The sequence below is a fragment of the Punica granatum genome, chromosome 2 (assembly GCF_007655135.1).
Source record: "Punica granatum isolate Tunisia-2019 chromosome 2, ASM765513v2, whole genome shotgun sequence".
Classification (NCBI taxonomy): Eukaryota; Viridiplantae; Streptophyta; class Magnoliopsida; order Myrtales; family Lythraceae; genus Punica; species Punica granatum.
The window spans coordinates 38,095,663-38,117,254 of NC_045128.1; the positions used below are offsets into that span (position 1 = coordinate 38,095,663).

General features: G+C 37.3%; 2 protein-coding genes across 2 annotated transcripts; both read right to left on the bottom strand.

Moving 5' to 3' along the window:
* Positions 1–1,493: 1,493 nt before the first annotated feature.
* LOC116197856 (probable indole-3-acetic acid-amido synthetase GH3.1) lies at positions 1,494–4,184 on the bottom strand. The gene is made up of 3 exons (XM_031528110.1): positions 3,718–4,184; positions 3,358–3,459; positions 1,494–3,154 (listed from the first exon to the last, which is right to left on the bottom strand). Exons 1-3 carry the CDS (start codon positions 4,035–4,037, stop codon positions 1,777–1,779), a joined length of 1,800 nt encoding a protein of 599 aa, XP_031383970.1. The 5' UTR covers positions 4,038–4,184; the 3' UTR covers positions 1,494–1,776.
* Positions 4,185–17,807: 13,623 nt separating this feature from the next.
* Positions 17,808–18,873, bottom strand: LOC116194728 (peamaclein-like). Its single transcript, XM_031523614.1, has 2 exons — positions 18,651–18,873; positions 17,808–18,329 (listed from the first exon to the last, which is right to left on the bottom strand). The coding sequence occupies exons 1-2, from the start codon at positions 18,730–18,732 to the stop codon at positions 18,145–18,147; spliced, it is 267 nt and encodes an 88-aa protein (XP_031379474.1). The 5' UTR covers positions 18,733–18,873; the 3' UTR covers positions 17,808–18,144.
* Between the last annotated feature and the right edge of the window lie 2,719 nt (positions 18,874–21,592).

Genomic DNA, 21,592 nt, shown 5'->3' on the forward strand with positions numbered 1-21,592 from the left:
CGGCCCACCTCGACAAGAAAGTAAGCCGACATCCTTAATTAACATATCACCCTCCTAGGATAAAAGAAAATGAGAATGAGATTTGTGAGGTGATATGCATACTGATAAAATTGCTGCGTAACGTGATGATAAAGTGCTCTAATCATTAGAGTTAATAGCGTAAAACGGCAGAATTTATGGCACAATGAAGACCTATTCCAACATTTCAATTATGGTAAAAGATAGACTATTGTAAGTGTGAAGCCTATATCTACTATGCCAATCTAAGACTCATCTGTAATCTTCCAAACGTGGGAGAAGCATCTCATTGTTATCCTTTTTGCTTTTTCCTCTGTAACTGGTTGTGCCCACTGCCTTGAAAATGACTCGCGTAAAGGTTCGTATGCGACCGGTGAGTCGAAGTTCCACTCAATGCACCCAGGGACCATAGGGACTGTGATGTGCTGATAATCATGCAGCAGAAAGAATAGAAGAAAAAGAGAGAAACCACAGCCGAGGAAATGACCAGGAAAAAGTGGGTTCCTCTCTTTGTTCCTACTTTTAATTGATTAGGGCTGAGAATGGGAGGGCGAATCAGTCATATGATGTGTATCCTTAACGAATGAAGTAATGACATGTGCATGCCACGAACGTAGGAAACGACCGCATAATACATCTGCTGTGCACGAACGTAGGATTTATGACCACATAATCATCTGCTGCGTATGTATGTACATATGTCATACTACAGACGCTAAATAATCAATAATCACTCGTGCAGTTATCCGTATATATGCTGTATCCGAATATAACGGAGAAGCTAGGAAAACGTTTCCAGCTTTACACTGTTGCGCGCGGTTCACATCGGCATAATGGATTATCCAATAGTGTCACATTTACATCCTTTTTTTTTTTATCTTTGGAAAAGGTTGAGTGATCGGTAGTGCCCTTAATCAGCTTTTATCCATCCCTTCAAGTCACACCAAAGCCTTTCCATATGGATCATCACTTATCCCTTTGTCCCCAAAAAATGAGGTAATTGAGAAGTGGGCTTCGCATGTAATTTAGTAGTTTGCTAGCTAGCTAGCTATATGTTTTTTAATTAATCACGGGTATATATAGGTCCATCACCGGGGACCGGCTATAGTAGCCTTCGATCTAACTTTCCGGCCCTAATTATGAACGTACATAATAGCATTACCACTGTCCGGTCTATCATGATGTTCAGTACGGGACTTGAAAAGCTCATCAGAAAATGACATTAGGGGGCACACGTACTAGAAGTATATGTTGCCCGTGTACATAGGTGTGGTTGACTTTCTTAATCGATATGATAAAAACGAGATTTCTTAATCATCAGGATGTTCTGATTCAACGCATATAATCTATATCAGATGATCTAAATCAATCGTGATTATGGAATTTCATCACAAATTATGGCGTTATCGAATCTTAGCGCTGTTCTTACTTAGTTAACGATGGATTTATGTCGTTATCGGTAAAAGAGTAAAGGATTAATAAGCACGTTGGAAAAATTGATTCCAGCTGTCCCCCCGGTTTACATGAAAGAACCATTCCACTGGACAGACACTTGAAAAGGTTTTACATACTTTTCGCAGGTTAATTGAACCCATTTAACAAACAAAACCTCACCCTGAAATGTCCTATTCAACTTACACTTTCCACAAAACACTAACCAAAAAAAAATAAAAAAAAAACAGAGAGAGACAAGAGAATCTATTTGACCAGGCCGTTGACTTTTTTTTTTTTTGGGCGGGGATCGGTCGATGGGGGAAGCTACCGTCTCCTTTCGGGGGTCCAATGGGGCAAAGCGGCGCTGAAATGGGTCGAGACAACTCTCGAGTCTAGCAGCTCCATGATCGGGGTGAATTTGACGCATCTCGGCACCTTGTATTGATTTATTGAGGCACCTCGGGAGATCGCGTAGTCCATCAGCTCCTCGAACGTGCCCGACCTCACCACGCGTATCTCAAGGGGTCCGATCGAGATGTCGGCCACCCGGCACTGCCGGTACACTGAGTTGAGCGACTCCTCCATGGCCAGGCAGCACTTGCTCAGAGCGTCCGACCCCGGGGCCCTTGCTGGGTCCTTCACCAGGAGCTCCCAATAGATCACGTAGTGGCCAGGGATCGTCCTCGTGTCCGCGTAGCTTGTGTACTCGACAACACTGGCGCCATGCCCTCGCAGGACCTGGGACGCGTTCTCCACAGCCCTCTGCAGCTCGGCCTCGTCGGTCTTGTCCGAGTCGATGCTGAGGAGCACGTTCTTGCGCCGAACGAAGTGGAACTGTGGGGCCGAGTTGTGGAACCCGGTGACCCGGAGTATGTCCCCGACCCTGTACCGGTATAGCCCAGTGTAGGTGGTGATGATGAGCTCGTACTCCTTTCCAACCTCCACGTCTACTAGGTCCACCAGCTCGGGGGGCGACTCCTTTGTGAAGACGACTGGGGAGTCGGGCTCATGGGGCAGGAACTCGAAGTAGGCCATGTTGGGCATGATCGTGTAGGACACCTCGGACGGCTTGCACATCGGGTTAAGGTTGAGCCCGAAATAGCATTCGGACGATGCATACATTGTGCATGCCAAGGGGAGGCCCCCGCTATAGTAATCCAACGTTGGAATATACTGGGCCATAGCCCCCGTGACGATCACGTCCAGGTACTTCGTCTTGGGCCAAATCCTAGTGATGATGCCCTCCCACTCCCCCTTTCCGCACTCCCTGCACATGAACTCGGCGAGCTCAGGGTCCGGCTTCAGAACCTGGCCCATGCATTCCCGGATCGCCCGGTCGGTCACCCTGGGGTTGAGGGTCCCGGTCCTGATGTCATCCGCCAGCTGGCGCCAATTGAGCTGGAGGAACCGGATGGCTCTGAGCAGCCCCGAGGCAAACACAGCACCGAGGCGGAGCACATGGTCGCGCTCCAGCAGGCCGCACAGCATTTGGGTGTACATGCTCTGGAACGAGTCGGCGCACAGCACGGCCTCGTTCGGGCTGGTGTACACGTTGTAGGGGTCGTATGGGCGGGTCCGGAAGTGGTCGCTCTTGTAGTAGCTCGTGAGCACCGGCCGGGCCAGGAGACCTCCCGGGGTCCGTGTCTCGGACTTGACGAACAGGAAGTATAGGCCTTTGCCCTTGTCAAGCCCAGGCACGTAGCTGTTGCATCAGGAAAATTAGAAATTCAGAAGCCGCGTCCTTATTAATTAAAAATCAAAATCATCAATTTTATTATATGAAAGCGTCCAATTTAAATTATCAATAATTAATCCTCTACCTTTTTTTCTTTTCTTTTTTTTAAAGGAAAATGAAGAGAAGGGCATGCATGTGCATGTGCCATTAATACTTAGGACTTGACTTACAGGTTCATGACTGGCATGAGGAGACTGTAGAGCAACTGGCGGCGATCTAGCTCCTCTTGAATCGTGGGCATCAGCTTCCTCTCTCCTGCTGAAGTCCCCGAGCTGCACATTTTTTAATTCAAACAAAGATTAGCATTAATAATACCATAATTAATTAATTAATATTACAAAAAACATAATGATGTAACATGCATCAGATGTTCTAATGTTTCGGCAGTCGACAGTTCTCTAAATTAGTTATTGATGTAACACTTAACAGTACATGAAACGGATTAAATTGTATTCGCATGTTTCAGTTTTACCCGGTACACTTGAATGGTTCACGTGCATGGGTGAATTTGGTCATGGTTAAATTTTTACCTGGTGAGGAATTCGGAGATGGGGTGAGCGGAGAGGATGGCGGATCGGTCGCCGTTAGCGATGCGCTGGATTTCAGGCTGGAGGTCCTCGTAAGTGATCACTGGGACCTTGGACTTGAAGGCGTCACGGTCGGTGGCCCCGCCGAGCCCATACCGTTTGAGGTACTCAGTATGGGCATTGCGGCTCAATATCTCGGCGAGGATGCGCTCCTGGACCGCTTCGGCGTTCCGGGTCATCTCCTCGATGAACTTCAGGGCATTGGAGTCTTTCTCGCACGCCGGAGGGCCAAGCGGCGACGACAGAACAGCGTCAACGGCCATTTCAACAGAAGAGGAGAAGAAGAAGAAGAAGAAGCTTACGTTGTGTTTTATTGGAAGTGCTGGAGAGAGAGAGAGAGACGGAGAGAAGGGGAGGGGAGTCTCTGAATGTTGGGAAGTGATATGGCGTTCGAGACTTGAGGGAGAAAGGAAGGAGTGGGCTTATTTATAGAAAGGGAAATTGGAGGGTGCCACGTCACGTGACATGTCAGGTGTGGGGGACATGGTGTTGGGATGGGGAGAGATGGAAAGTGGAGGATGGAAATAAACTATATATTATTCATTCATTAACGCCACCTCTTTCTTGGGTTATCTGCACAGTCAATGTGACGTGTGGACGGAGAATGTCATATATCTACGCGTGACAATTATTATAAACTAATGTGCATCAAATATATCAATATAAGTGGTTACAAATTTATGACATGTTATTATTTTAAAAGGAATAATTTTTTTATTATGTCTTGCGATACAATATCACGTGGTATACCATATAAAACTTTCTCGTGTATATGACATATTTGACACAATCAATTGTAGTTCATAATTTACATTTTTTTTATGTGTGAATCATGATATCTGAAAGTCCAATTGGATCCCAATTAATCCGGTCGAACCGGGTTACCCCATTAAGAGGTAAGGCTCTCTCATAGTAGATTTTCTATATTTTCAAGGACTCGAACCTGAGACCTTATTTAAATAAAATAAGTGCCGAACAATTTGAATCAACCCACATTCATAGAATTTACATGTTTTATGTTATCTACTCATTCTAACATTCATATTCATATTTCCGGTGCATATGGTCGGACAAAGTTTTAAGATTCATATTTCATGTCTCGTGTCATATCTACTCTCTTATATGTGAAATGGATACTTGAAAAATTACTCATTTGAGACGTAACCTTATTATTGTTTGTGTGATGGACCAATCCAAAAGTCTTTTCATGGCCCACAGTAGGATATGCACTAGTTCAAACCCACCCACAAATGCAATATATACGCGTAACTAGCAATAAGGTCACTCTGGAGACGTATAAAATGTAATGGGAACATGATACAAGTTTTTTTGACCGACTAATTTCTCATAGCCCACAAAATTTCTTGTACTCCTCATAATCCATCCATAAACATTGAAGACGTAAAGGCATGAATTCTGATCCATAATTAATTAGTGGAGAATTATTCTAAGAGTAGCTCGCTAGCAAAGTTCTAATTATAATTTTCCTCGTATTATATTTCGTGGAAGGTGACAAAATGGGAGAGGCGTGGAAAGGGTGGAGAAAACAAAAAGGCGATGTAGGGTGGGAAGGGGGACAAGGGTGGGGCCCGGGACACGTAGACAGAGGAGGAGGGATGGAGCCCGGCGGCATGTGGGGTTAGGTGACCGCCATGTAAGCGGAGCAAAGCCGGAGGATGTCTACGCGTCGTCCAACCGGGAGGCCCCCCTTTTTCCGGTTGAACTGCCGTCCCTCGACAGCGACGGCCAGCCGGCGCTCCCGGCAGCTCCCACTGTTGCCTCCGTATAGCATCCAACCCCAACCCCGACCCCCGACATCTGCCTAATTAAACTCATGGAGCTGCTCTGTTAGGAGGGGAGATCGCTACGTGATATCGCCTGCACCGCACACACACACATAAATATATATATATATATATATATATCGAACAAACGAACCGCATGTACATACGTGATCCAAATCGCACTCGTAGTGCCAGTTAACATCACAAATGGTTCGGGAATACTGTCCGATAATTTATGATTAGATATTTTAAACGTTTCACTATATGCATTGCACGAGAACGAACACGAATGGTTACCGAGAAATAAATACACATGCAAAAAGGGTTGGAGAAAAATTACAAGAACAGGCCCGCCTGCTGACTGCTGTGTCCTAACGACTGGTTTTAACGCAGCTTTTATAATCTTTTCGTATATTCTGTGTTTGTATGAAGGAAGAACGAGAAGATTCATGCATGCATGCAGTGATCATATGTAGGATAATATTCAATTTTAATGCTCTCTGCCAAAAATAAAAATAAAAATAGAAACAAAGCAAAACTTGCAGATCTTTCAATGCATGCTGACAGTCGGATAATTGCTGCTGAAAAATCAGTCTAATGTCCAGTCAATTTTGCTGTACTCTGTGGTCAACATAGGCATCGAGTTCTTCCTTTCTTCCTTTTACTGATGGCTGTGCCCCGAGTAAAGCCTCTAGAAGCACTGTCCCTTTATTATTATTCTTTTATCGTAAGATCACAAATATTCTCAATTATTAATTGATGGTAACTCATATTAAAATTCGATTTATTTTAATCACAAAATACTTACGGTGAATTTTGAATCTTAATATTGTAAACATATAATTTTTTAAGTGAAAAACTTATCGAATCCATTTCTCTATTTTTCAGGGAATTATAGCATTTAAGATTACTTCCCTTTTATTAAGTGCATTTTTTGATATTTGAATGTGTATCATTCTCTTTGATGTTGTTTACCAGTCAACTAGCTAACAGCTTGTTGGTAACCATAATGGTTACCTCACTTTCCTTTTCATCATGTTTACGATATTATTGTCTTCCATTAATTTACAAATAAGAAGACTCGTTGTCATTAAATGAAAAGCAATCTTATCATATGCATGAATGTAGACCTTTCCCTCTTCAACACATTCACGTAAAAGATACATATAACGCAACCTTGGACGGAATTTTGTCTGTTTGATGTGGTTTTTCCTGAGCTTCCCCTTTTCCGCCCCTCCTTCTCTTGGCAATTTCACTTTCCTTGTAGAAAGAAGGAAAAAGTGTTTGACCATATATGGGATTAGGCTGCCCAAAAGGAAAGAAAAGAGCATTTAATTTCTAGGGTCGGTCCAATTAGTGATATTCTTATTAAAAATCACCAGTACTCTTTTATTAATTATTAGATTAAGGGGTCTCACTATATAATCGAAATTAGGTGGGGTAATGCGAAGGTATTATCTAATAGTATTGTTCTTTATCAGATTCATTAAACTTATAATGTTAAATGATACCGAAAAAAAAATGTCATTTTTCCTCAATAAATTTTACAACATTCTGATGAAAAATCATCTCATCGGAGGTAACAAAGCGGTATTGAATTAGTCCTGAGTTTTTTTTTTTTTTTTTTTTTGTTTGGTCTCGGGATGTTAACTTAATTATACTTATTACATATATATATATATGTATGTGTGTATGTTCTGCTCTCTTGCAGTATATTCGGTTTTCTTGGTCATAGAGAAGCGGAAGCGGAGCCAAAATTTTCTCTTAGCTGGGGCAAAATACATATATAATGTATATATGCCTTCCAGTGGGGGCAAAATCTTAATAAAATTACAATTTGTAGGGTAAAACCCTAAAAAAGTACAATTTATAAGTGCAACTAAATGTTTATCGACCCTCATTAATTCATATATCTATATATATCTCTATATATTATAGTTATGTTGCTGAACAATTTCCTTTTAAAAGTTCAGCCATGAAGAATATATTATATATGTTTATTAGCCACTTCCGATGTACTTTTTGACCAGTAATTCCAATGTATATATAAGTTATTTTAGTGCGACGAAATATATATTTCCTTCTTTTGGGGTAAAATAATGAAAATATCTTCAGATCAGAAGAAACAAAGACTTTTGCATAATTAAAGATAATTAACTAATACCTTCCCGGCCTTGTCATACATTTATAGCACTGAAAGTTGTAATCGGAACCAGCATAACTTAGTTTAAGTTATGTGGCTCTTATTCCGTTTAAGTAAGATCCGGGGTTCGAGTCATTATAAATGAAGAATATTCACGCCGAGAGAGTTTTACTTCTTAGTGGACCAACCGAGCTCAACTGATTAGTTATGGCCTAATTAGACTTCGAAATATCAGGATTCAAAAAAAAAAGTTTCTAATTGGATCTACGTCGTAGTAGAAAACGATAACACGCACTCAAAAAAAGGAAAAACACAGAGAAAATACAGAAACTCCGTCACAGATACAGCGAGGCCATTGGAATGGAAGATGACCGCCAAAAGATTTCATCAAAGATTTGCCGAGTGTGGTTTAATGGGGGGAGCACGTGCGGCGGGCTAAGCTTCCTCCACCGCTCCTAATTTCTTGTAATTAGGGTTCTTCTTCATCAATTCTCTTGATTAATTGTACGAGGAACGCTAATAATTAACTTCAAGTGTGCGGAAGCAAATTATATTTTTCAAAGATTATTCCTCACTCAGAATTAATTAATTTATATTTTTTGATTAAATTGTGTTGATTCCTTATTAGACGAGATGGTCGATTCCTATCATATGAGACAGAGAGTAGCCCAAAATATAACAAGTGGATTAGGTAAAATTGCATCATCAATTGTTCGTTAAACTTACAATAACTTAGGTCTAATTTATTAAGTTGAAGTGGACTCCTAAGTATGAGCAACATTACTATGTCTCGATGATAATGATATGCGAACAATGACAAATTATTTTCTTTTATTTTCCTCTCTATTTCTTTAGATTTCTCCTTTGACCATATAAAAAAAATATATATATATATATATATAGGAGAAATGCAAAGAAGACCTATAAGTTTGGATTTTTTAGAGTTGAGTCATATAAGTTTCAATTTGAATTTTTCAGTCCTAATTGTTAGCTTCATAGCGCGCTTTTAGTCCTATCTGTTAATAACCGTTAGGGATCTGCTGATTGGACTTCACACCGTTAAATCCATCATAGGTGGTTGTTAATTGTCCACGTGGCAATTTTCTATTTGCTAAAAACATTTTAAAAATTAAACCTTAGTTAATTATTATTTTTTAATAATAAAAATAGTATAGAAAATAATTTATTTATTTATTTTTAAATCGAAAGTGGGTAAGAAGCCCGCGGCGAAGGCCTCGATTCCGATCACCACCCCTAATTGGGATTGTTGGCGCCCTCCCCTTTCAATTTGTTTTTTAAAAAATATTTTTATTGTAAAAAAAATAATGAATTATATTTTAAAAGTTTTCAAAAATAAAAAATTGCCATGTGGATTTCTTATACTAATTTCTGATTTTTTAAAATTTTCTAACATTTAAATTTTTAGCCAATATAAAATTGCCACGTGGACAATTAACAACTACCTATAATAGATTTAACGTTGTGAAGTCTACGTCAGCAGACCACTAACGGTTGTTAACGGATAGGACTAAAAGCGCGCTACGGAGCAAACACATAGGACTGAAAAATTCAAATTGAAACTTACAGGACTGAGTTAAAAAAAGTCCAACCTTATAAGACTTATGTTACACTTCTCTCGCGCGCGCGCATATATATATATATATATATATATATATGGTATATCATATATATATTATAAGGAAATATATCAAACAAAAAGGACAATTCATATTATATTAATTATATTATATTATAACATGATATATATATATATATAATTATGTGTTTTTTGGATATTGACAGGTATTATTCTCGCAATTTTAAGGTGATTAAGTATTTCAAATTATTTTTCTTTTCAATAAATGCGTTTTTTGATATTCAAGTTTATGTTCCCTTGGGATCCGAACAGCATCTAACCGTATAAATATACATAAAGGCACACAAAGTCATCAGCAACCATTACAATTGTACGTATATAAGAATAATATTTATATCTCGGTCAACACTGATAGAGATGTGAAATAAAAAATCACAACTGGACCGACAATGCATTATCCTTTGGCAACTCTTCTCATTTATATATAAATGATAAGATGATGAATCTTCTGAGGTCACCGTCCGTTTTTTAGTTATTATATAATATTACCTCTTCTTTCCTAACTGATACAGCTCTCTTTACATTATTGGGTATATATATATATATATACATATGTAATTATATGTGTATATATGTATATAGGCGTTTTGTGACAAATTGAAATTTAACGAGCTAGGACTGATTACAATTTTCTTTCTTTTTTCTTTTTTGGGAGGAATGATTATAATATATATGTTTCGCTGAAATTATTTTCCAGAAAACAACTGTCTATATATATGTATGTTTGTGCGTATATATTTTAAGGATGAATATATTGGCAGAGCAAACGGCAGGTGATTAAGTTAAATTATTGCATTGATATTGATCCAGCACGTCAGTATATGAAACATTATATTATGAGATGCAATGCATGTTTTCTTTTGAGTGAAAGCAATGCATAATCTTACACTGTATAATATTCTGTAACTGAGATTAATGCAACACTAGTAGGTATCAAATAAACGCGACTTGAGAGAGATGTTACATTATAATTTCCACATTGCAAATTTTTCCGGGCTGAGACAATATTGGTATATTTTGCGATTAATATCGATGTGTCCCATTTGCCACGCTATGGGATCTTTTTTATTTTTTTATTTTTCCTTTTTTGCATGCTATGGGATTCAGCTTCTCAATCGGTTATGATTCTTTTGAAAGTCCCTTTCTTGCCAAGGAGATATTCGGCTTTTTGCGGCATCGAAACATCACAATTTTTTTTACGAAAATACGGAATATGAAATTGAATTTCAAATAATATTATATAGCTCAGTTGGTCACCATAAAAAATATAGAGATAAAGAAGTTGGGTATGGAACGGCCATAAATCAGGTAGAATTGAAAAACAAGATGTCGAAGATTGAAAATAGGTTTAATTCGCTTTCGTGGTTAGGTTTTATCCTATGAAAATTAGTTTATTATGCTCATTACGAGCGAGAGATCGTTGGATTCGTCACTTCCCTCGACAAAAGGTGACGAAAAGGGAACAAGGAAAAAGACATTCTTGTACCTGTTTGGGGGGGGGGGGGGGGGGGGGGGGGGGGGGGCAATTATATTGAGAGATTAGTTAACAGAGAGTTCATATTAGGTTTAATTATGCAATTACATCACTAACCTTTTTTTGTTGAGTGATTGATTACCTAGCTTATAACTCCATTGATCGATGAATATGATGTTCCTTCTGGCAATTACTTCAGCAAATTTAGTGGCCATCATATATAGAGTTAGGGTTACATTTGCATCACTTGAATCCGAAAGCCTGATGATCCCGATCAGTTCAAGTTCGAGCCAAATGATTTTCTCCATTTATAAGATAGAAATCGGAGACCTTAATTATTTAAGGAAAACAAATATGCAAGACTACTTGAACCAACCAGGTTGGTGAACTAGGGTTTAATATAATACTCATATCAATTTGTGCTTTTGAATGTGGTCCTTCATTACGATTTCATATTCACTAAGAAAACTGTCATTTTCAGATACATCTAAAACAAAAGGGTTTCCAATTAAATTAAAAGAAAATTTCTTACATTATTAATAAACACGTATTTAATTGTGCAACAAATTAAGACATCCGGCGCCTAAATTAGTATAAGTTATTTTTTATATAAAACGCAAGAATCACGTGGTAAAATTAATGGAAGCTTGTCGCTCAATATACAGGCGTAATCACAGGGTAGCTAGTGGATTTTAGGAACCCTGTTTCCCTACTTGAAAATAGAATCCCGAACATCCATCGTAATGGTTTGCAACCCTCACATACAATTAAATTAAATAACACTTACATATAATTATGTGCTTAAATTCCTTATTTAATTCAGATAAAACGATATACTTATCCATCTTCTAGGATCAATGCTGTATTTGTGCGTTAGTGTTCTAAGTGTTCGCATTTATAAATAATCAACTCTGACGTTGATGCATATCCACATCAACAAAACGATCCCGACAGCGTTGATTAATATAAAGTTCAGTACGCCCATTTTTAAGTAACACCCTGGAATCGGGTGTCTTTGAAAATAAGAGCCGTCGACGTAAATCCTACTTGACTTGACAAAAAAAATGGAGGCGGTTTAAATAGAACTTACAAAAAATCAGAGAGAGAACAAATTGACAGGGAAGAAAGAATGTCTCCGGTAATTACATTACATAATTAATACAAATTTATAAAAGATCATGGCTTACACCTTAATAATAGCCGCGCACTTTGCTCTCTTTCAATCATAGCTAGGGTTTATATAATGATAATACTTTGAAGACAAATTATTAATAATTAATGAACCGACTTTTTGATTAGGGCGGTACGAAATGTGGAAATAAACTTCGATTTTGTTATTAATTTACTCATTTTCCAACCCAAGTGGCTGAGCGATTGAATGATTAATAATCAAGTCAAGGATATTTCTAATTAAATCTTCTCATCGTGTCCTATTGGTGTTGCTAAATATGTTTCCGTACAACGATTACATGCTGGAACATTGATTGCCGTGGAGTACGAGTGATCTTCTATAATAGTATTTTTCCCTTTCATCGGAATATTATTTTCCCATATTATTTTAATTCAAGGGAATTTAATTATGACATACGATTAGTCATGGCGACAAGAATAGTGCATTTCATTTAAAAGGTCGGTACTTCTATTCAGATGCGCCTAGTATACTTGGCCTATTATTCGTTTTCCTTCAAAGATGTACGTATTTGAATAGCAATATCAGTCTTTTTAGCTGAATGTACCGCACTTATCATCATGATTAATTGTCATGAAATCCATTAACGCAATTATAATTGGCATACCATGTCCTGGTGTTGGCAAGTTGCGTATAATCTATAATTTGACGTTACATTGCATTACTTTTGTGTGAAGCACATCCATCATCATTTGCATCGTACATTTTTTGGCCTGGTCATGTCATAAGTCCACCACTATATCTATATTCTGCGCTTTATATCTTGTTCGGGTTACAACATTTATCAATCCATTACTTATACTCCGTTTGGTTTCGCAATCGGATTTTAAAATTTTAACTCTAACTTTAACTCTACTCACTACACAACAAAAATAATCTCTTCAAAGTCAAAAAGGTCGGCCTCATATATAAACCCACATATAACTCCATTATACTCAATTCAATTTTTAATATTAAATTTTCTCAACTATTCATTACTTTTTTACACTTTTTCTCATAATTCAACAACACAATCATTACAATCCAATTAAAATCAAAATTCAACTCAACTCTAAAACCAAATACACCAAATTAGTGTGGTATGATTTGTTTTCTTTCTCCGTTCGAAAATTTAAAGGAGTAATGGGTGGGAACTGACGTGTAAATCTCTTACTATAATGATAAAAAGTCTTCTCTCGCCGCAGGAAAATTAGATTTAATTTGTATCATTCGGGACTCTCTCTAGGTTAAACCTATAACTACATTCCCGTATTTTTGTAACTATTTAAGTAAAATAATGAACGTCAAATAGATCGATGCAATGTTAATTGGACACAATGAAATTTCTTTTATTGATCATTGAATTGGTAAGATAATTAATTAATGTCAATGTGTTTGAGATATTTTTGCGTACAAAAGAATTGTGTATTCAAAAGAGGAGCAAACATGGGGGCTGAGAGGAAGTTTGATGGAACGTGAAAACCGGCAAATTAAAGTGTTTTGTGTTGGGCCGACACAATTTAGTTTCCAAGTCAAAAGTCTATATATATATTGGCATATTAATTCCAATGCACGTGAACCTCAACTTTTGCGCATATATGTATGTATATCTATCTTTCAACGTTACGGTCTAGGATGGTTCCTCCCTCTTTCTAATTCACGACTAAAATGAATACTTAACGATGGATTAAAAGGAATAAAACATGATGGATTAAAAAAGAAAAAGTAAAATATCATCTATGAGGGTTGGTTCAGATGGTTCAACCCATATCTTTCGCAAGATCTTGAATTCAATTTGCGTGAATAAAGAAACCTCAAGATTAAAAAACTTTACTTTGTGAGTTAATCTGACTCAAACTGAGTTAATTAGAATACTTTTAATCTTCAGATGCTAAGTAGGGTAGATAAAAGAAAAAAGAAAAGAAAAAGGCAAAACTTTTTTTCTTTCTGCGCTTTTTGCCCAAAATATATATTACTTCACACCCTTGTAGTCAAAATAGTTGCACTGATAGTAATTATTACTGCAACTAATCCCAATTGCAGAATTCATAGAAAATGATTAAACAAACAGACATAAATTTAATCCACCTCAATTCTTGATGATTATTGATTATCTCGTGTATATAAGTTACGAGTCAATATTTAATTTAAGCCCCTGAGGTGGCAAAAAGAGAAAAAAGAAAAGCACCAATGGGAAAATGTTGCATATTTACATGCATGTCATGTTATCGCCAAAAAAAAAAAACGTTAGATAATAATCAAGAATCGATCCTGGGCAAATGTAATTTGAAGCGCTATCGCCGGTAATCCATATGTACGTGAAACTAATTGTAACTGCAAGCATTGCTCCAAGCAAGCCCCAGCTTCCGGTTGTATTTTGCGCATCCTCTTATCGCTCAAACATGATATTAGTTAACATAGTTCAACATATATCCAGATATATTAAACGTATCTAATGTCACTTTTTCACTATGCTTAATTTCCAGTCAGTTCTAGATAGTACATTTTTACCTGGGACAAAGCTTCCAGTCAAGTGTTTCTTTTTCTTTTTCTTTTTTGTTGAAAAGTATTGCTAATTTGAATTTAATCAACTTTCTACCTCTATGATTATAGTTTTAGGTTGAGTCAGTCCAAATGTTACAGCGGTTGTCGTCTTCGATGACTGTTGAATTGAATAGAATTCACCCGACACGATGTACTTTTTCTTTGTCAGGGGATAAAGAAATCTGGTGGACATGTCGACGACCACATGATCATCTCCAATGGTCCCTGCAGTAAAAAGGACGACGATTCCTCTTTTTTTTTTTTTTTTTTAACTTTGAGAAGTTTCATCCGACCATCGCATCATCCACATGATAAGTCGCGATGTGTCAAAAGTACTAATTATTAGAAGCGTTGAACAACTTCAAAAAACATGTCGACGGGCTTCCCCCATCAGATTTATTTGTGTTAACGCCGCGTCGGCTGTACCACTAATCGATCATCCACAGAACTTCCAAAGCTAAGCACACCGGTATTGGTCTACGCCTTTCGTAGCTTATCCCGTTGATACCGAATCTCATCTAAGACAGATGGAGTCTGTAACATTGACCAAGACAGATGTCAGTTCGGTTTGCTTAAAAATGAACATGGAAGTTTTTTTCGGTATATATACAAATTGCGAAGATGAGGAGAAACACGTATGTACGTGCTCGATCGAGGATCGTAGCTTCTACTTGAGACGTGCCCATACATGTGGTGGCGATTGGGTCGAACAAGCCCAGAGCATAATATTATGTAAATAAATAAATAAGGATCCCTGAGCTCACGAGCCCAAGCATCCCATTTGGGCTTTGGGCAAGTTTGAGGAACTTGAGTTGCCCCAATCGTGCATGATCTAAAATCACTTTGAAGAGAACAATTTATACTTATTTTGTAAATAAAATAAAATATAATTATAATGGCTTCCATTAGTTATTTTTATTATTATTATTATATATATTTGTTCATTTTTTTTTTGTTTTTATGGTAGAATATTCATTCTTCTTTCTTGTTATGATAAAAAAGTCATTATTACATTAATGATTTTTTCGAATATTTAAAGATTACTAGTTAGTTGTCAACTATCACATGTCATGTACAACTTCCATCACGGTATGATATATCATAATGGTGAAATTCTTACAGCACCATAATATGATGATATGACAATTTCATAATCAGAGATGAATGCAGGATTTGGGTTATGGAATTGGAGTCCTTAAGGGGCAACGGGAGTATAAAATTTCCGAATTAGAGGGATGCATATCTATAATCATAGTACTACTACCGCTTTTAAGTATAATAAGAAATAAGGGTCGGGGACCTTCCTTTCTTATTTGCTGCCAGGACCCCAAAAAAATTTTGAATATTTTATCTGAAATTTAGAATACTAACGCGTTAACAATCGAGCTACCAGCTCATTTGATTCACACATAACACGAAACTTGAAATACCAATGCATTATAATCGAGCTACCACCTCATTGCTGCACGCATGGCTCCATAGTGATAACTCTTGACAAGTTCCACCCAACAACCAATTGAATGCTCCATAAGTTTTCTTACCAACCTATGCACGGAAATTCATGTAGTCGCTCGGTTGACTTTCTGATTCTTTAACCCGGATTTCAGTTGACCTGTATCCACTTATTGTCATGTTCTCATTTAATTTACGACCTTCGGGCAGTGGTCATCAGCGGTCTCAACCGGTCCTTAGTTATATGTCATCATTCTCATGTAGATTTGCATTATACATAACACAGAATATAAATATACATTTTCAAAATATACCAACATATTGGGTTAATTATACCGGAGGTATAAAAAGTCTGCAGTGTTTAATAATGTCATTTAAAATGTTTTTTTTCATAATGATTTGATACAAAACACATCAATTTGATTTCAATCGAGTGCATTACATCAATTGTGCTCTGATGCCGTTAGCATTTTCCTGACGCGGCACGTCCTGTGTGTTGCTGTTGTCATGTAAACCTATTATAGCTTGGCACATCATTAATGGAAATATAAATCTGAAAAGCTAAAAATAAAAAATAAAAATGCCGAAAAATTATCTAATGTGAAAAGAAAAGGCTCAAAATTCAAATTTCAAAGAAATCATCTCTCTTTCTACTCCCACTCTCCGTGCCTATAGCTAGTGGGGATCGAAAAAGGAAGATCGAGGAAGGAAAAGAGAGGGCAGCGGCGCTGCAGCCATTCTGTCTGCCACCATCATATCGGCTTCGGCACGAGATCAGATCCACCGCCCCGACTCCTGTATATTTTAAGCTCGTGGGCTTGGGAGCTAGAAGAGCATGATTAAGCTCTTTTTTGATATTTTAAATATTTTTTATGCATTTTTATTTTTTTGTATTTAATTTGAATTTATTTAGATTTCACATCTCCATTATTGACGTAGCGAATTATGATTAGATCCACATGATAAAGGCGACACACAAGACACGCCACATTAGTAAAATGTTAATGATGTCATGGGCAATTGATAAAATACGCCTGATTGAAACCAGATTGCAACGTTTTGTATCAACTCGTTACTAATACAATATTTTGTACCATATTGTTATATATTACAAACTTCTTGTAACTCCAGTATAATTAACCCCAAACAAATACGTGCTAGATTTCCTCTCATTTTCATAAAAATACTTTATTTAAAATTTGAAAATCTAGCAGATATTATGTATCTGCTATCATATAATGACGTTAAGGAAAGTTCAGAATAACAAATAACATGGCAGTGGCACGGCCATTGATATAAAATCAGTACAGTGCATACCCACCGAAAAAATTAGTCCAACGGATTAGGCGACAATAGAATGATCGATATACAAAATAAATTGAATGCGAAAATGCAGCCTCATCCGGAGCTGTCACCCCTAATTAAAAGGTTATGAAAATACATACCATCATGTATCATATCGGGTTTACCTCTTCACTTCACCGAGATAAATCATCTTTTTCACATCCAGATCCCAATCAATCAAGTTTGGATTAAGAATTGGAATGTACCAAAATAAGTGTTCCACTCAAGATCTAAGGATAAGCAATTTATGTAAACAAAACCCCCCCCCCCCAAAAAAAAAAAAAAAGATAAGCCAGTTACGACAACCTTAATCAAAGCGCATGCATGGTTACTGAACAACGTCTCTATGGGCCAAGTTCACGAGTGTACTGTATTTTCCTAATTCATTTTCACAATTTTCTCTGTTTTTTTTTTAACAATTCCGCATTTAAATTGAACTGGAAGACAAATAGGAAATTAATTTAAAATTGACGGATAAACAGGAATAATCCATTTATTTAAAATTCTTTTCAATGACCGATCGATGTAGCACAAACATGACACCACCATCTCTAATAATCCTAATATACGACACATCAAAGCCATAAAGCCCACATAATTCAGTTCAAGGACCAGCAAAAATCCTTGAAGTAATTTATTAACGGTAGTACATTCTAGTATCCTCACTCTAATCTTCTTCTTCTATATATATGTTTTTTTTTCTTTTTCTTTTAGAGCCATAACTACTAAGACTCTGTAAATCCGAGGATGCCACGGTTCGGGAAGCTTGATCTGCACGGGTGGGCGAGCTGTATGTGGGTTTAATTAAGGGCATTTGGGCTTGCCCTTGGAGTTCTTCTTGTCGCGGTAGCAAGGGCACTGGTGCTTGTTGCCGTAGGTGCCAGAGGGGACGCACTTGCACTCGGCGCAGCAGATGTTGCAGTATTTCAGGCACCGGTCCTTCACTCCCGCCTTCCCGCATCTCTCGTTGCACTTCTTCGTACAATACACTATACACACATCCGTTTGATTACCATATGCACACACAGTTGAAATTCACTTTATATGCGATGCGTTATCTTTTATAACTGAGCGTGTACGTCATAGTCGGCCTCGTGAGTAAAAAACGAATGAAATTGTTAGTCCAAGTCACGTACATATGTGCAATACATACGGCCTTAAAATGATAAGATATATACTTATAGGTAGCGTGGATAAAGGCAACCTTCTCAGCTTGATCGACTTTTTTTAACGTTCCGAAAACATAAGGATTAATGTCGAAGTACGTATATAAGCTACGAAAGACTCATGAAAGAGGTTGGGGGACTTGCCTGAGCTGGCCATGACAGGCTCCATGAAAGTGGAGCTGAGAAGGAAGGAGCACATGAGGATCGCAAACAGCAGCTTGTTCATCTTCGGATGGTTTCAATCGATCAGTCTCTCTTTGGCTTAGGTTTCTCTCAGAAGGAGGAGATGAAAAGAAAGTACAGTGAATAAGCGGTTTGAGTATTGTCGGAGTTGCAGGAAGATTTAAGGGTGGGTGTGAAGAATTAAATACCGTGGAATCAATGGGAATTAAGTAGGAAAAAAAAAGGAAGAAAAATTATATAATATGACTCAACATAAATTAAACTTTTTAATGGGCAAAATTTATATACTTATAATGAGAGTTTGATTTTGATTATAAGAGAAATCTATGAGCTAGCATATCGAAATAAAAAATCATAATATATCTTAATAAAGGGGACACGAGTAGTTCCTCGATGAATATTGTACATGAATTTTTTGGACATCGAACCAAGGCATGCGTCACTGCGCTACATCCTCTTTTATTATAGTGAAAATTTAAAAAGATAATAAAAGTAACTCGTAGTAAAAATCTACCCATGAAATAGATATAATCAGAGGACACTCATCGTTGTCCTCAATGATTTTAGTTATTAAGTTAAGGACATTTAAGAATAAGAAAATAGAAAATAAAGATAAAATTTCAATAGGTATTGGGTTTTAAATGAAGAGACATAAATAGTTATATTAATAAAAGTTTAATTTAAAATTTTGAAGATAAAGTAAGAACGTGCGTCACTCAATTTTATGTCCCTTATATAGGTGAGATAATTAATTTAAGGCAAATTTCGTTGACACCTCATATAGTTTGTAAAATGATAAGTGGCACCCCTCCTTTTAAAATTAGTCACACACTATCCATCATTTCGTTGATTTTTACTATTTTTTCTTAAATCGAGTCAGATTTCACTTCAGTAAAGAAATCAGGTAACTTGTTAATTTGTGTAGTTCCGTTATATGAAATTTAGGTGGCAAAGGGAACATTGTGCCACGTCAATAGAAGGGGAGTGATGTGTGATTAATCTTTGAAAGAATAGATGTTACTAATCATTTTATAAACGATTAAAATATGTGGTCAAAATTAATGCACTAATTTATTATGTCAGGAGGGAGGTATGTGTTGATTTATAATAAATGCTTGGGCTTCTTTCTGGATCGTTCCATACTGAATCCGTGGACTGCCCTTTCCACGTCGAAAGCTTCTCTTCGCTCCTTTTTCTTTTTCACAAATATTTTACAGTATGATGATGTAGTCTGCGGAGCAGCGGCTCGATAAAAATTCCCCCGTAATCTATACTTGGTGACAGTCGGATAGTTCGGTCTCGTACAATTACCGGATTACGAAAATCTATAGGTAATGCCTGGCCATGAGCATCGTGCTATATATGCGTAATACACTCCAGCTAATCAAGACGCAAGCCCCGTGACAGAAGTATTATTACATTAGATTTTGAGACAACCCCCTCTTAATCATGTTTTATTCACGATATTCAGACTTTATCCTGTATGAGACATGTTTTAAAATTTTAAAACCGAACCCTACCTCGTTGGAACCTGAAAATGAAGCATATCCGAAATATGAATTATACTATAGGTTTCGAGTACCATGTTGAAATCTGTAATTTTTTTTCTCTTCAAGTACAATAAATGAAATAACTAAAATCGGAAAGATATCAATCACGCCAAACAAATAAATATCGACATAAATTAATTGGATCATATCCATCCATATAACTAAGGGATTGTGTAGCTCTTGTTAGGATAATATAATAGAGAAAGTAAACACGCAATTAAAAGATTATGTAGCTATTTAGTAAAAAAAAGAATAATATAACCTTTCTTAGTAGACTAAGTAAATAAACTCTTCATAGATATAAAATAATTTATAGAAAAAATACAGATTCTGAGTACTGGTTTCGAGGGTACTCTGTATGTTAGAACCGGAACCTATTTTCATCGGTTCTTTAAATTACTATCCAAATTTTATCCCATTTTCAATTGGAATTATCCGAACTCTATCCTAACTGGTATGTTCAATCGATTCCAGATATACCCAATATCATATACATCCCTAATTTTGTAGAAAAATGCATGATTTTATCATAACCAAAACCACATGTGCTGACCTGATTTCATGTGAGAAAATGTAATTTTTGTTCGTATTATGTTTCCTTTTTTTTAAAAAAAAAAGTGAATTTCGTTAGGTGGGGGATTTAGATTAATCGAGGAGTCGGTGAGAGAGAGAGAGAGAGAGAGAGAGAGAGAGAGAGAGAGAGGACAGGAGGGGACGGAGTTGAGCTGGGAACGGGGCCCACCTCACGTGAACGGTGCAGGTGCTTTGTCTGTTCGTATGTAATTTGGGACGACGATGAGGCGTGCCACCGAAGACTGCCGGTAGCTTCCGTCCCTCCTTGTCCCACACAACCAATGCTTTTCTATTTATGCCGGAAGCTTTTATTCGGAAGGATCGGAGACCGTTGGATGGGGATCTTCTATAGCGAATGTGCTCCTCCCGATGTAACCAAGTATTAAAAACTTTTCGTCATTTATTTGTTGTTCTATCCATTTCTTTTTCTTTTATTTTTTTCCGTGATTAATTACCATATTATCTCCTCCCCCCATTTACTGCTCGATTTCCATCCACGGCTTTTGACCTCGATTAGCAAGTATCTGTTACTTGCATTATCAGATCGGGCACCGAGCCGATGCCGATCGGTGCATGGGTTTCCCAGTCCGTTCGGAGACTCCACGTTCACGGACTTCGGATATATACAGAAGTCAGCTGCTAGCGAAAAGCATCGTTCGCCGAGCCCAACTCAATTTCAAAAGGTCCGGTTAATTGCGGGGCCCAAGGCCCATAACTTTAATAGCTGATGCCCAAGGCCCACAACTTTCGAGGCTATCAATCTTCAAGTCCATCATCCAT

Coding starts and splice junctions, on each gene's coding strand:
- LOC116194728 (XM_031523614.1), bottom strand. CDS start 18,732: ATGAACAAGCTGCTGTTTGCGATCCTCATGTGCTCCTTCCTTCTCAGC. Junction 18,330..18,650: donor GCCTGTCATGGCCAGCTCAG/GCAAGTCCCCCA, acceptor ATGTGTGTATAG/TGTATTGTACGAAGAAGTGC.
- LOC116197856 (XM_031528110.1), bottom strand. CDS start 4,037: ATGGCCGTTGACGCTGTTCTGTCGTCGCCGCTTGGCCCTCCGGCGTGC. Junction 3,460..3,717: donor ATCTCCGAATTCCTCACCAG/GTAAAAATTTAA, acceptor AAAAATGTGCAG/CTCGGGGACTTCAGCAGGAG. Junction 3,155..3,357: donor CTCATGCCAGTCATGAACCT/GTAAGTCAAGTC, acceptor CTGATGCAACAG/CTACGTGCCTGGGCTTGACA.